General features: G+C 35.1%; 1 protein-coding gene across 3 annotated transcripts in view; it reads left to right on the forward strand.

Moving 5' to 3' along the window:
- The window catches only part of BANK1 (B-cell scaffold protein with ankyrin repeats 1), a 329,903-nt gene that overhangs the window by 288,835 nt on the left and 24,833 nt on the right, over positions 1-16,235 (forward strand). For all 3 annotated transcript variants that reach the window (XM_011943209.1, XM_011943211.1, XM_011943210.1), the window contains one exon: positions 4,958-5,026. In XM_011943209.1, coding sequence (XP_011798599.1) covers positions 4,958-5,026 — 69 coding nt within the window. The remainder of the gene's footprint in view (positions 1-4,957; positions 5,027-16,235) is intronic.

Genomic DNA, 16,235 nt, shown 5'->3' on the forward strand with positions numbered 1-16,235 from the left:
GGTCTTCTGTGTCCTTCGCGCTGGGAGTTGGAGACTGGAGCTGTTCCTATTCAGCCATCTTGCTCCGCCCAGCATTTATTAATACCACCACCGAATTAGAATTTTTACGCCATTTTCCTTCATGCGGCAATGTGTTTTCCAACTTTCCATCTCTGCTTATCTGAATAGTAAACTGTAACCCATGTCAGTGATCTCATATGTTCTGGCTGACCATTTACAGTTTCTTCTTAAAAAAAAAAATGCCACAACTCCACCTGCATATGTCTGCCATGCGGTAAACTACTTTCGGGTGAAAGATTTTTATACTATGTGGCTGATGTGGCTGTCTATTTGTGTCCACACCTTCTTGAATGTACCCATTGAAATGTAATGGCCTGTATTTGATAAAGTTTCTCAAGTTAATAACCTATAAGTACTGCTAGCACAATTAAATGGTGGCTTTGAACTGACTGGAGCACTCAGTCTCTCTTGCTGATTTGCAAAGAGGCTACCCACACACATCTTTCCTCTAAGCTTCAGATTAGTCAATATGACTGCTTACAGGGTAAAAACATTCTGTTTCCTGTATTTGCTGGCTAGACAAAGGGGTTGTTTACACTGTGGTTGCTTGATTGATTGTTTTTTACTTTATTGTGTCTTTTGTGATTAGATTTAAACAGTATAAATTGGGAAATTGGGGAAACAAGTCAGGGAGAATAGAAAGTTACAAGGATTGAGTTATGATTCTGGCCCTTCCTGATGGTTCCTCATCCCTATTCCCTCTTATCATTAGGCACTAATGGCACATTTGACCTTTACTTAAATGAACACACCAAAATAGAGGACAATATGAAAACTACAACTGTGTCTTATTTACCTTTGTACCCTCAGGACTTGGCTATGTAGTTAGCAACCTAATGAAAGGTGTTTTGGTGAAAAATAAACACACTGCTACCACCCTGTACTGTATCATCCCCTGAAAGCCCAGAGCACAACACAAATCTATGTATTTTATTTTATATAAAATCTCTAGTTTCAAGCATTATCATCAATGATAGCTGTACAGCTCTAAATAACATTTCACTTTTCACATCTCATGGACAACCATCAAGGGGTCTGTGGTTTATCATTCACAAAACGAATGCTGTTGTTAATTGCACAGGTTTTAATCACTATAGCCACTTATGAAATAATTCAAAATAAGCTTTATCAGATTTTCTAAGAAGGGCAGCTATGGAAGGGTCCCTTTTCTTGAAATAGACCACAAATGAGGTTGACATGAAAAATATTCTCGCAGATGCAGCCTGGAAAGATAAGTAGTGCGAGTGAACTCATTAAATTTCACCTTCTCCTCCTCCTCTGCTCTTCTGCTAGTTCTGCTTTGCTTAACATTTTGAATATTTAATGATATGCTAATTTTTTCCATTCAATGTCATATTCTAGAGAAAATTTTACAGAAGTCATTCCACCAATATTTAAAATAAAAAAGGGTGTTATTTGGGAAATTTGTATTCTTTGGGATTGTTTTAAACCTCAAAAATTGTTTTGTTTGGTCTGGACTTTTTATGTTTAAAGGTAGTAACAACAACTAATAATGCATTCATGTTTCTTTCTTCTCAAATTTCAGTTTTAGGTAGGAGGAGAAAAATAAGATTTCACGGGGGAGAGAGTCAGCAAAGTTGACATATATCGTAATTACTTTGATAGCATGTTTTGAACATTTATGTGGTAAATTTTTTAAGAATTCAAACACACAGGGAAAGGATTGTCTCAATATATGATAAAAAATTAGCACTGGCCTGTGATTTAAAACTTCCTCATTTTTATGTTAGTCTATGCCCCCAGGTTATAAATAATGTTTTCCTCAAAACATAGCATTCTACTTAAATTCATACTCACTTAATAATTTTTCCCAGCATCATTGGACCTGGAGTGTCTTGGGAAACAAGATGGTAACATCTCAGAATATTAGAGCTGAGTGAAACATTAGAGATCATCACATCTAAGCCCTAACTTTATTGACAAGAAAATAAAGGCCAGAAGGGAGTTGGGGAGAAAGAGAGAAACACCCGTTTTCCATGTCACTCATGTGGTTGATATGAAAAGAAAACTATAGCCCATCTTCTGTGCCAAATTGGCTAGAATTCTGGTATACAACTTTTTGGTTACAATACGTTTAAAACAAATTCTTGTCTAACTCACCACAACTCTTGCTTTACAAAACAATGTACTTTTGTATATAAATCCGAGTGACCTATAACCCTACACTCAGTTCTCACCCTGTTATGGATTTTATATCTACCTCTCGTAAAGGTGGTGTGGGGTGGCTGAACATGGTAAATATAAAGTACATAAAGTTTTTTAGAACAAAGGTTTTGCTAGTTGAAGCAATTTTAAATGTTTCAGTTATTAGGAACTGTAAAAATAGAGAGATGAACATATTCTGAAATTTTACCTGTATCTATTATTTTCATAAGGCTAATGGAATATGTGTCCTTGACAGGTGTGTTTGCTTCAGTGATAATTTTGATGGGCTAGTGCTTTCTTCAGAAAATAAGATAGAATAGGTCTTTTCCCAAGGTTGCCTCATATTTAAAAATACCTCCTCAACTGAAAGCGATGGGAAGACAGTGTGTTTGGCAATATGCTGATTGCTAGTTGTTTTCTTTTTAGAAAGTGAAACTCATCTGTAGGTGGGAGAAAGGGAACCTGGAGGTATGGGTGCAGCTGCAGGTGAATTAAAAGAGAACTCAGAGGTGGGTAAAACAGGTAGAGGGAACCTTTAAACTGTGGGCATGACCTACTACACGTCTGCTTTTAAAGAGTCCTATTATCAGCATTTTCACAATCACCCCACTCAGTAGAAAGTATCCTACTGTCCCATCCCAATATTCTGCCCTTGTCCGAATATAAGCCCTGGTGAAATTGCGACAATAATACATACACTCCTTGTAACTTCTTAATCTAGTAACTGAAAGAGAGCATTTATTTGTTTAACATTTACTGTTATTTCACACAAGCTGAGCATTTGTTGTCAGCAAAAAGGATTCCAGTAACATATAGGGTGTAAAGTGATTTGTAACAAATTAATGCCAAAAAGCTGGAAAAATAATTTCATTTCCAAGTACTTTGTAGCTTCAAACCTCAGCAGAATTTTAAAAACTTATCAATTAATGTAATTTTTATTTGAAGAATTTACTGTCTGCATGGATCTTTGGATTCAGGTCATTTCCCATATTAATGATGCCAGCTTTTTCATCTTAAACATTCTCAGTTATATCTTAACAATATTGGCAGAAACGCACAGAGACTGCATGTTATTAAAATTTTTAAAGCATTGCATTTTAAAGACTTTTAAAACTAGCAAATAGAAAAATCAAGTACCTCTTATAACACTTATTTTAATATCCTAACATATATTCATATGCTATATATTCCTCAGTATATTTTATTTTAGGAAAAATGTAGGTAAGCCACAAACCCAGAACTTGCCAGTTAGTTATATTTAGCATGTTTTCCATGTACTAACTTGAAGTAGAAAACTGGTTTTCAACCAAAAACATTATTTTATGTGTATACTTTTTCTCAAACACATTAAACTTTGAAACATATTTTGCCTCTTCTGTTTAAAAGAGCACAGTTGAAGGGAATACTCTTTGTCTTGACAGCATCTGGCAAATTATACATGTTTAATAACTAATTGTTGATCAGATGAGGGGGAAATTTCATTTAAAAAAAGTCTCTGGGGTTAATCACAGGTATGTCCTTGATCTTATATTGGTTTAAAGAATATTAAAACCAAAGACAGAAATCTAGGGTAACTGTTGGGATGTTTCTGCCAATCACAGTGGTCCAGCACCATCCAGCTAAAACACATTCACTCCCACAGGCCTCAGCTCAATTATCCCAGGAAATTCTGTCGAACTGCTAAAAGGAACAAGAGATACAACTGTGTTGGAAATGTTCTAAGTTGCCTTTTAATCCTCTCCCTCTATCTCCTTCTTTATCTTTATAAGAGAATAGTTATGGAAGGAAAGAGGCAGCAGTGCTGTAAGGAACCAAGTAATAGATGGAAGTTCAAGGCTTGTGGGTTCAAATCACATCTCTGCTAACAACAACTCTGAGATCATTGCAAAATTACTTAGCCTTTTTACAAGCTAGTTACTTCCAACTCCCTCATCTATAAACATATAAGGTTGGACTAAATCTCCAAAGCCTTTTCCAGTTCCCCAACCCTGTAATTCACACTGCCCATAAAAAATAAATGTAACTCTGGGATGTTCATTTTCTAAAGTAAAGTTGTAAAGAGTCTGGACTTTTTTATTAACAAATGCCAGAAGCTATATGGAACTTTGTGGGTGCTCAGTAAGTATTAAACAATCAATTTTATCTTTCATCTGCAAAACGGGGTGAGTAATGCTGACGTGTCTCCCAGAATTTCATGTGAGAAATAATAAATGAGAACAAAGCACTTTTCAGATAATGAAGTAATTCGAATAAGCTGTTTTAATAGGTCTGTGTCTAGATAGATGATGCAAGAATAAAGTGTCTTTTTTATTATTACATCTGTGAAATACAAGAGTCATTATCCTTGCTTATCATCAAAAAGTCAGCATGGGTAATTTCTGTGCAAATGAAATTTTTCATATGATTTTTAACATTTATCGCTTTTAACATAATGCAGCTTTTATTCTTACCTGATATCAAAATGGAATCATATCTTGATTTAAATAGTTCAATGAGGCATTCCATCAGCATTATACTACTCTACTGAATGAAAATGCTTTCTGAAATGACTGATAAGCTGCACAAATGAGAAAATTGTAAATTTGATAATCTTCCTACTCAAAAATAATACAGTGCAGGAACTGATACTCAGGAAAATGACATATTGCATTCTGGCTTCCTGGAGACTTCTACAGTATGGATTTTTTGAACGTTTATGTTCAGTAAATAATATGTTCTTTATTTTTTACAGTGTTTCAACAAAAGACAGCCAAAAGACAATCTGATGATGACAAGTTCCGTGGTCTTCCTAAGAAACAAGGTACTAACACTAACTTCAGTCTATTTAGTAATTTCTAAGTAAAATATCAAGAAATCATATGAATACTGAATAAAGCCTCCTAGGACAGAAGTATGTAATTGTGTGCTTTATAAATTTTACTCTCAATCTCACACAATATAATTTTGCCATAATACAGTTAATACAAGAAAATTATTTTAATTAACAAAGGCATGAAATGGCCTTGTCAGAATGTTTGTGGTAGTGTTGTCAATGTTATCCTGAGGGTTCCAGGAAGATCAAGTAAGAAAACTTCTCTAAGATGCATCAGAGGCCATGTTTTCATAGACCTGTAAGGGAAGCCTCTGGAACCTAACTTGGTAGGAGTGGCAAATGATTTGATTCCTCCAAAGAAAGGGGCTAGCGTGAGTTTTCTATGGTTTGCACTCAATGCCAACCACAGATTGCATCCTTTTCAACTGTTCTCTTGCCTTCAGCACTTGGTCTAACATTTGTCGAACAAATTATTCGTTATGCAGAGAAAAGCTGAAAACTGTAGCCACAGAAACATCTTCCACAGACAGAATATTTTCTGCCTCCAGTTTTCCCTGAAATGTTTGTCTTCTACTGAAAAGAGAGACTCTAGCAGAATTTTTATTATGATTTTTTAATCTGACAATAAGGCCTTATTCAACATTCAAAAATGAAAAACATTAAAGGTGGCAGAGGTGGGGGTAACATTAGCTGCCTATGATAACGAATGTGTATATACAGGCCCATCTTTGAAATAACTTCAGTCCAAATTAATATTTCCTTGAAATTGGTGCCACTAAATTGTTGAGAGGGACACTGGAATAAAACCAGGATATTATTTCACAGCAACTACTAAGTCAGGCTCCTTTTTTGCAATTTTAATGATGGCTGGGAATGGATTGCACCAAATTCTAACACCCACTGAACTATTAAATACAGACCCTCAATGAACCTACTCCTAGGACATTATGAATCATCCTTCAAACAAAGGTTCATTCTTAAATGGGTAACCCTCACCCATCACTTCAAGTGGCATTATTTCACAAGAGCAAGGTGGTACTTAGATCATTCTTCCAATTAATACATGGTGTTTGAATGCAACACATGATGAAGCTGAACTTTTATTCTCTCATGAAACACTTGAATACACTGCTTGTAAATTTACATGCAAAAAACTCTTTATTTGACAGTTTTCCATTTTTAGTGATTTCATATTTAAGGAGGAAGATAGATCCTTTTTAAGTCTACTATTATCCTCCCACTGTGCCTTCAGCTCTCTCAAGAAATAAATGCAAAGCTCCATGTGAGATCATTGTACAATTAGGATCAGAAGAGCTACTAAAGAATTAAACGAAGTAGGTAAGATTATTTCTACCTGGCTTCCCCTACGTACCTCACAGAGCTTTGGAAAGAATGAAGAGAGGAGATGCTTTGAGCTTTTTAAGAGAAAAATCCCTGAAGTGTTTTTCTTATAAGTTATTCAATTACGATGTTTTTAATTAAATTATGTTAGAAGTAAGGGGAAAATGCAAAGAGGGCCACAGGAGATGAAGGAAAGTGATGAGTATCAAGTGTAATGAAGAGATCCTTTGAATGTTTGATTATATCAATTATCCTTCTGGCCATCCCACAGAGAGCAATGCCTGGAAGGGCTGCTAGTATCTGTTAAGCTTAGTACAGCCCTATCATTATTCTACCTTGTGTAGACAACTAGTACCCATCTGCACACAGAAAAAGGGGAGGAGAGTGTGGTAAAGGGAAACGAGGACCTAATTATGCAATATTGTATTGATTACTATCTGTCTATATCTTGTTACCTAATTTACATAATCAAGGTCAATTACCACTAGATTTTTTTAAAATTCTGTGGGGACTCAGACACTAACATTTTAATCATATTTTGTCTGTAATATTTTTTCTCTGTACATACTTAAGTCCAACTTATTGATGATATTTTTGATTAGTCATCTTAGAGCAGTTTTCTTAGATTCCTTTATTTCTGGATATCAGTAATGTACCAGAATGGAACAGAACATTGTTTTATTTGTAAGGACTAAGGGAACATCAATCCTTACCAAATGTTTCTCTAAAAACCTCCCTGATGACTATAGTGTACAGGAAATCAGCAGTTAGCATGAAAAAAAGATAATTAGGAATACTTTGGAATATTTAGAAATAAAAGAATTAAGTACCTAAATACCTAAAAAGGCTGATTTCATCCAACCGTATTTCTCTAAACTGTTGCAGATATTGTGACCATTCAGTCCATGTAACATACTAGGCAATGAAAACTGCTTATTACCTAATTAATGAATATTCTTCAAATATCCTGGGATTTCATGGTGTACTAGGAAAAGCAGTACATACTTCACCAGTGATAATCTCTTTATTTGGTAGAAAACAATAAAAAGGGCCTTTTATATAATGTTTGTCAGAGGCAAGATTTTCTAAAGGGACTAGACAAGTTCTCTAAAGAAGGTAAATAGAAATTATTATTTAATTCTTCCTCTATATGCTGGAGGGAAAAGGGATTACGAGGTTCAACTATTTTCCCATTGAAAATATAAGCATTTCAAGTGCACTAAGTTTAAGACTGTCAAGGGATTGCCAGAAAGTTACATTATTGCTAAGTCAAGGAATTTTCCTAAGGAAGAAAAAAATAATTAATTGGCACTATTTCCATGGAAACTCAACAGATTTCTTAACTCAGTTTTCACATCTTGAAAAAATATAAGGAAAAATGCTGAAGACTTTGGATCACAGATAAAATTTTCCATCAAAACAGTTTAAAAGTCAATTTTCCCAATTTGGATTTGAAATTAGAAAATGCTAAGGAGTGCTATGATAGATGAACAAGCGCACTTCCATCCTCCTTCCCAAAACTGAGCTTTACAGAGCCATCAAGGGTTTGTTCTTCAATGCTGGAAGCCAGAGAACTGCATTTTGCCAGTGTCTTTGGAGCTGATAAGGATCTTGAAGTCTGGGTTATGTTATCGAAGCTCACAGAAGACTGATTCATACCCCCAATTGCAGTCATTAAACCTATAATAAAGGAAGATGGCTTTCCAGTGACTAGATTGCTTGCATTATTTGGTCTCTGCCAGATAATAAAGTTTCTATAAAATATACTTAGTCATTAGAAGATTTCTAAGTGAACATGATCAAGTCAAAAATGTTGAAAGAATTTAAGTGCTCCTTGTTGAAAGATGGGAATATCTGACTAATTTCCCTTGTTTTACAAAATCATATATAGTCTAGGGTCAAGTTTTTCACATCTTGGACTGTACAGAAGGGCCTTTTCTATCTATATCAAGATCATCCCCATCTTACTAGCATAGTCTTACCTTGGATATGACATGTGGCAACTGATGTGGTTCAAGCATTCTGAACAAGCTGCCTCCCTGTGATCATGGATTACATCCACAGATGTCCTCAGCCATATAGGCAAATGAACCTTATCAAGGGTGTGTTGTTGCTCTCACTCTTAGAGGGCAAACTGTTAGTGTAGGCAGCTAGGCAGACACGAGCACGGCAGGAGAGGGCTACCCACCCAGGAATATCAGACGACCACCAGATTATGGTTAGGTAGTTGTTAAACTGTCTCTTTAAAACCATAATTGGTCACAGCCAGTGCCAGCAAAAGGCAGTCTCTCAATAGACAGAAAACACCTGAAGCTGGTGATCAGCAGCTTCCCAGTAAGATCTCAGGAGTTGGGCAAGTGGGCGCAAGCATGTGCACTAAGAGGCAAAATGGTGGGGTTTAACTGGGATATGACTTTTCTCTAGGAATGTTCAACTGGTAAGGGAAAAACACCTAAATGAGCATATGCACAACTTCAGTAAACATACTGCACATGTAGCTCCTCCCAGGTGCTGGCAGGGCACTGCGTTTGCAGATAGCCTACCCCAAGGAAAAATCAAGGGAGGAGAGACACTAACCCCAGAACCATACCAATGTTTAAAACCCCATGTCAAGTGCACTTGGATCTCTCAAGTTGCCCACTTGGCCCTCTTTCAATTGTACCTTACTTCCTTTCATTCCTGCTCTAAAACCTTTTAATAAACTTTCAATACTACTCTATCTGAAACTTGCCTTGGTCTCTCCTGTGCCTTATGCCCCTCAGCCGAATTCTTGCCTCCCAACAGGCAAGAATCAGGTAGCTGCCAATCTGTATGGATTGGCTGCTACTAAAAAAACCATTTCTTTGAAGGGTAAGGTTCTGTGAGTAGAAGGAACACATCCACCCTAACCAACTGCCTATACCAGTCACTTCCAACTCAGATGAGCATAAGAATTATTTGCAGAGCTTTTAAACTTTGGTTGCCTAGCCCTACCTTAGATATGGACTAAAAGTCGAATAGATGAGATAGCAATCAGCAATAATCTCAGAATCAACATGTAAAAAATTCCCACCAAAAGAAACTATGTTTCAGAGACCACGTGTGGTCAAATTTAGCCCCTAAGTAAATTATATTTTAACAATAACCCACACAATCTAATTTAAAACTTTTGCCAGCATTTAAGACCCTGTTTCCTGAAATATTCAAATTTCCAACCACTCCCTATTATATAAATGTATAAATTGCAACAAATGACTCTTATCATTTGTTATCATGCTTTCCGTATTGTCTTCTTATATTTGGAACACATTTCTCTAAAGTCATAATTCTATCAAAAGTGAGAAAATAAAAGAGATATCAAGAGAGTCAGGTTATGAAAAAAATGAAAGAACATATTTATTTTTGCTAATGAAAACTATTCAAATGTATTTAACAAGCAGGTACTAAATCTTATTTGCTCAGTAATTTTATCTGCATAGTCCCTATAGGCTTATGAGCTTGTAACCCCTAGTATAGTCCCTGCCCACCAATTCCTCACTCCAGACTACAAAACCATTATTGGCTGGTCTTTTGTAGGGCAGGAGTATGCATACTCATGGGAAAGAGGTAGTCAGGCAACATATCCTTTCTGTGTTCTATAAGTGTACATTGCTGTAGCGCTTTGATAAATGGTAAATAATAAAATTGTCTAGAAGCAGGAGACCTGGAGAAATGGGGAAGATATTACCCTTACATGGGAAAAAGAGAATGCTGATCTCTGAGATATTTTCATCAGGCTGTTTTTGCCAGTACTGGATATATTAAACAGAAAAGAGGGAAAATTGTCAAAATGTGGTCATTTGTACTCCATAAAAGAATAATGGCCTCTTTTCTCTTTTCCAGTATACTTACATTTCCATTTGTCATATTGCTCACAAAAGTTTTTTGTTGTTGTTAAACTCATACCTTGAAAATTTTGTGTAATAGCTCAGTTTTTGTCTGAAATAGCAATATGTTAGCAACCCACAGTGTTGTCTCTCAGAAATGAAGTCAAAGCACACACAAAAAAGATGAAATTCTTAATAATAGGGAGAACAAAGACTGGAAAATAAGCTTACTGGCATCTAGAACTAATTCCAATTAATTCTAAAGTTGAGAAAAGTTAATTGAGGTAAATTTAAAAATCAGTAGTCTACCCCTACTGTCTATAAAACAAATCAGTCCTTTGCTCATAATAGAAGGTAGAAAGATATTTAATCCCTCCCTTACCTCCTGACCCCAGCTACCTCTCTGCTACATAAATGTTAATTTTTACAAGTGCTCTGTGTCCCAGCTCTGATCTTTCCATATACGTGCATAAAATATTCCTTCCAGTTGAAAGTGGGGTGTAGGAAGGTAATGCTACACTTGGCTGGTCCTGGGACTCTAAAGTAAAGCTCTACAGTGGAGGGATGGGAAGGTCAAGAAGTCTGTTAGAAATTTTATGCACGGACTTAGATACATAGTGCCAGGGAATCATGTCCCACCTCTATCGTGGCAGCTGCATTAGACAAAAACCTGCTAAATCCTGGGATCTTGAGTTGTCAACCGCACCTATTAAAGATTTCTGCAGTCCGTCCCAGGAATTTGACCTGAACACAGGGAAAGAACCAAAGGACAGATAAGCACCAAAAGCCTTGGTGAACAATGATTCCGTAGATGTGTTTTTGTTTTTTGTTTTTTGTGGGTTTTTTTTTGACAGAGTCTCGCTTTGTCGCCAGGCTGGAGTAGAGTGGCATGATCTCGGCTCACTGCAGGCTTTGCTTCCCGAGTTCATCCGATTCTCCTGCCTCAGCCTCCTGAGTAGCTAGGACTACAGGCGTGCACCACCATGCCCAGCTACTTTTTGTATTTTTAGTAGAGACAGAGTTTCACCATGTTGGCCAGGATAGTCTTGATCTCTTGACTTCGTGATCCACCTACCTCGGCCTCCCAAAGTGCTGGGATTACAGGCATGAGCCACTGCGCCAGAAGTAATTAAAGATGAGAACAAACAAAAAGTTCATAAACTAAAACTACTCCAGAAGAAAGGAAGGAGAATTTTTTTTGTAAAGACTCAGAATAATTATACTTCTGTTAATGATTTATGTATTTAATGAGGAAGGTTGTCAGATACCATATCAAAAGCACCAAGCTTTCAACATGGAAAAAATGGGAAATACACACACACACACACACACACACACAAAGAACTTTTCAGCTATCAATGCATAACTGCTTAAATATGAAGCTTTTTATAAATATTTTAACTTTTTCAAAAGTTCTAAGGCAGTATGTGTTAATTTCAACTGGAGTATCCCACTTTCAGGTTCAGTACTAGGCAGTTGCTGACAAAATGCAGGGGCCAAAAAACAAAATGTCAGAAAAGTTTGAACTCATAAAACAAATGGAAAATATGGAGAGGAAATAGCAGCAGAAAGTCAAGGGTCAAGGTTAGGCTGAGATGAAAGCAAAATATGCGAAAGACGTTTGAGATGAGATACCAGAATGAGATTAAACATGTGACATGAAGAAAAGGTATTGACAAGAGGAAGTATGATAAAAATAAAATAAAATAAGAAGCTAAAGTTTCAACAGCAAATTAAAATCCACATCGGTCACAACAAAAGGGACTCACACTAGGTGAAAATAAATCAGTAAAGTAGAGAACATATTGAAGAAGGATTTGTTCTCAGTACATGGAAAGACCGAAAACTAGTTAGATGTGGAGAACAGAGATACAACTCAAGTATGACAGGTTTTTTAAAACTAGAATAGAAAATACAATCAATGACTTTATTAAGCTCATCTTTGGAGAAGTGGGAAGTTGGAGGATGAATAATGCAGATTGAGTGCGCTCACTATGAGACAGGAAAAAGTAAAGAGCGTTGCTTGTGTTTAAAAGCACCTTAGTGAATCTTTTTGATTATAAGGAAAAAGAAACAATCTTAAAGTATTGAGCAAGTATTTTAACTTAGATTTTCTACTAAATTAACAAAATCAATTAAAAAATTAGAGAATCTATGTGACAGAAACTTGAGATAATGGAATACCAAGTCTATTTGAGAAAAAAACTGCAACTTAAGAAGTTTATATTTAGTCAGGTATTTTGTTCATGTAAGAAGAAAATAAAATAATTTTTGGATATCCAAAATTTTAGAAAAGATAGCCATTCTGTCATTATGAAAGTATCAACCAAAACATATTCTAACTAATGAGGAGTTAAACAAAATAAAAAGCTTAAAAAGAAATTACAGTATTAAAATTACTGAAGTAAACTTAAATAATTATTGTAAATGTATTTTTAAGACATGATGTAAAGTATTGGTGATAAAAATATGTAACGTAACATAATTATTGCTAATTGAGTAGCAATAATCTGGCTACAATGACCAAAAAATATAAAAATACCTAGGAACTAGAAAGAAAATGTGTTTTCATTCATTACTTCATTAATAAAAAAAGATTTAAAAATCTGCAATTTTAAAAAGTAACCACTACTTTCAAATTCCTTCATATATATGTATATACAAATACATATGTATGTATAGTCTTTATAACCACATACAAAACAAGATTATGTATAACAGCAGTCATCACAATAAATTCATATTAGTTAAAACATTCTCACGTAGCAGGAACAGTCATTGAGGACAAATGTGTTAATCATCTGCATAGCAATAGTTCATTAAAACCTCGAAGATATGAGATAGATATTATTTTCCTTTTTAAAATGGATTGATTATTTGTAACCAAGGACACAGAGCTAAGAAATGGTAGAGGTGAAATTTGAACTCAATTCTGTCATACTCTGAAGGCCAAACTTGTAATCACCTTCTGTACTATTTCAGGTAATCATTTTAACAACTCTCACTACAACTTTCCTGAGCTTTAACAGAAGCCTGAAACACAACAAAGCACATTACACATATTAGCTCCTTTCACTCTTGCAACAACGCTGTTACAAGGGGATTATTTACCTTCATCCTTCATTTATACACAAAGAAACTGGAGTTTACAAAAATGGAATGAGAAAGAGCTTTAAGCCCTCATGTACCTGGCTCCAAATACCGTGTTATACAATCTCCCTCATAAAAAGATACACACTGAAATGTGGACAAAAGACTGTAGTGGCAGAAAAACTCCACCTCCATCTTCTTAGGGTACCAGCCAGGACTAAGAATTAAATTGATGTAAAATAGATTAACAAGAGAAAAGCTTAATAGTTTCCCATGGAACTGGAGCCCTCAAAGAAAATGAAGACTCAAAAAAGCAGTTAGCCAGTTACTTAGCTACTGAATTAGACAAACAATAGTAAACTGTGAAAATGGGAGGCTTAAAAGACAAGAGTTATTCTAACAAGGTATGTACAGAATCCTCTTAGTCTCAACTTCTCTTTGAAGCTAAGGATATTGCTTTTCCTTCTTGTATAGAGTGAGTGTCTTTACCGTGGGAATTTAGTCTTCTGCTTTTGGGAAACAACTGAAAGGTCAGAATGATCTTTCTTGCACCTGCTGTTTTTCAGTTTAAATAGTTGATGTGCCACAGTGCTGTATTTTTAACTTCCTCAAGCCAAAACTATGCTCTGCTTTAAAAAGATACATCCCCCAAAATACCAAGGAAATACTCATTAATAAAATTATGTCAAGTGATAAATAAAAATTTAAAATATCACTAGACTAATGACCAACACATGTTTGTATACATTTTAACTCAATAGTTAACCAGAATAAGTTTTGCCAGTGAGTTATTTAAAATTCAAATAAAAGAGAATTTTTATATTATATGAACCATCTCATGGAGTAGAAATATTAATGTACTAGTTATTTTATTTTAAAAAACATGATGATTTCAGTTGATTAAGAAGATAAAATTATTGTTCAAGTATTCATAATTTTTTTTAAATCTTGTAAAATAAGAAAGAGAATAATTTCTTAACATTATCAGAAATATCTGATTAGTTCAGAAGTAGAGGTATTCCTGTTAGGGATAGGAACAAGATAAGAATACCCGCTATTAACATTTTTACTTACCATTATCCTGGAAGTTTCTGGCAACTGCAGTAACATGCATCTAAAATAAAACATGTAATTATTGGGAAGGAGATACTTTCTCCATTATTTTTAGATGATATACATACATGCCAGAAGACTTGAAAACATCAACTATAAGACTCTTAAAAATTATTTTAACTAGCTGGATGTAATTAATAAATAATTCACTTTTTGATATACCAGAAATATTAGTTTGGCAACATCATGAAAGAAAAGAAATTATTCACTTTAAATTCAAAACATATACAAAAAGTACCTATTAAAAAGATAGAATAATGCTATTTTCCTAATGGGAGATTAAATACTCTCAACTCTTTCTATAATAACTTATACATGTAAGGGAATCCCAATCATTTTGATAGGATACTTTTCCTTTAGGGAGAGAGAAATGACAGTTTGAAAGAATGTTTCTAAACTGATAGAGAAGATAATTAAGAAGAGGTGAAAGGTAATCACTTGGAAAAAAAAAAATTAGGGCCGGACTAGTAGCCATATGTGATATTAAAGTCTGTTACTTATTCAATGCTTGAAGCTACCACACTCAGAGTTATAATGACACAAGAATCACTGGCAATGAAAGAAAGCTTTAGACTATAAAATTATTATAAAGTTTGTGTACTTCTTTGAATTGGATAATGCAAAGTACTATCAAAAGTGAAACAGTACAAACACTCCCTCAGCCTACTGGTGAGAGTGTATACGACAACACGTTCCAGGAAAGGAGATTGGCACTAAGTATACATTAATAGCTTTAAAGGTGATCGTACTCAAAAATTATATTTTTATGAGTCTATGCCAACCAAATAAATAATGCAGCCAGCGATTCATATGAAAGACTTGTAAGCTCCAAAAACATATAATTGTGGAGAAAAATGGAAACAATAAAAAATCCCTTAGTAAGAGAATGATTAAATACTTTATTGAATATACAAACTTTGGAATATAATGCTCCCATTAAAAACCATTTTTCAAAGAATATTTAATGTCATGGAAAGATTCTTAGGCTACATGACTAAGAGAAAAGAGCAAGAACTATGTCAGTATAACCCTAATTCAGAAAAAAGGAAAGAAATGTATACTTAAGAAAGACCACCAAGATGTTTATGGTACCTGTTTCTGAAGAGTATAATAATGAGTGGCAGTTATTTCAGTTTTAAGTACTCTTCTGTATTTTCCAAGTGGTGGGGAAAAAATCATGTTCTAAAATCACAATCATTAAAATAAAACATCAAATGCCAGATGTGGTGGCTCACACCTGTAATCCCAGCACTTTGGGAGGCCAAAGCGGGCAGATCACTTGAGGCCAGGTGTTCAAGACCAGCCTGGTCAATATTGTGAGACCCCATCTTTACTAAAAATACGAAAACTAGCCAGTTGTGGTGGCACACGCCTGTAATCCCAGCTACTTAAGAGGTTGAGAATCATTTGAACTCAGAAGGCGGAGACTGCAGTGAACCAAGGTCGTGTCACTGCACTCCAGCCAGGGCAACAGAAGGAGACTGCCTCAAAACGAAAACAAAAACAAAATGAAACAAAACAAAACAAACAAACAAATCTCAAAGAATATATGCAATTCTAAAATTAAGGGGATGCAGAGTCCTTACTTGGAACTTACAAATAAATCAATAGACCAAACATATCCTGACTTGCCCATATGGACCTGAACTTATATACCTACCAATTCCCAAACTAAATAACAAAAAATAACTTAAGATTTAAATCTTGGTCACTAGTTCTCGCTCTCTTGCTCTCTCTGTCTTTCTCTCTCTCTCTCTCTCTCTCTCTCTCTCTCTCTCTCTCTCTCTTTCTCTCTCTCTCTCTTTTTT

The sequence above is a fragment of the Colobus angolensis genome, unplaced genomic scaffold (assembly GCF_000951035.1).
Source record: "Colobus angolensis palliatus isolate OR3802 unplaced genomic scaffold, Cang.pa_1.0 Scaffold217, whole genome shotgun sequence".
NCBI lineage: Eukaryota > Metazoa > Chordata > Mammalia > Primates > Cercopithecidae > Colobus > Colobus angolensis.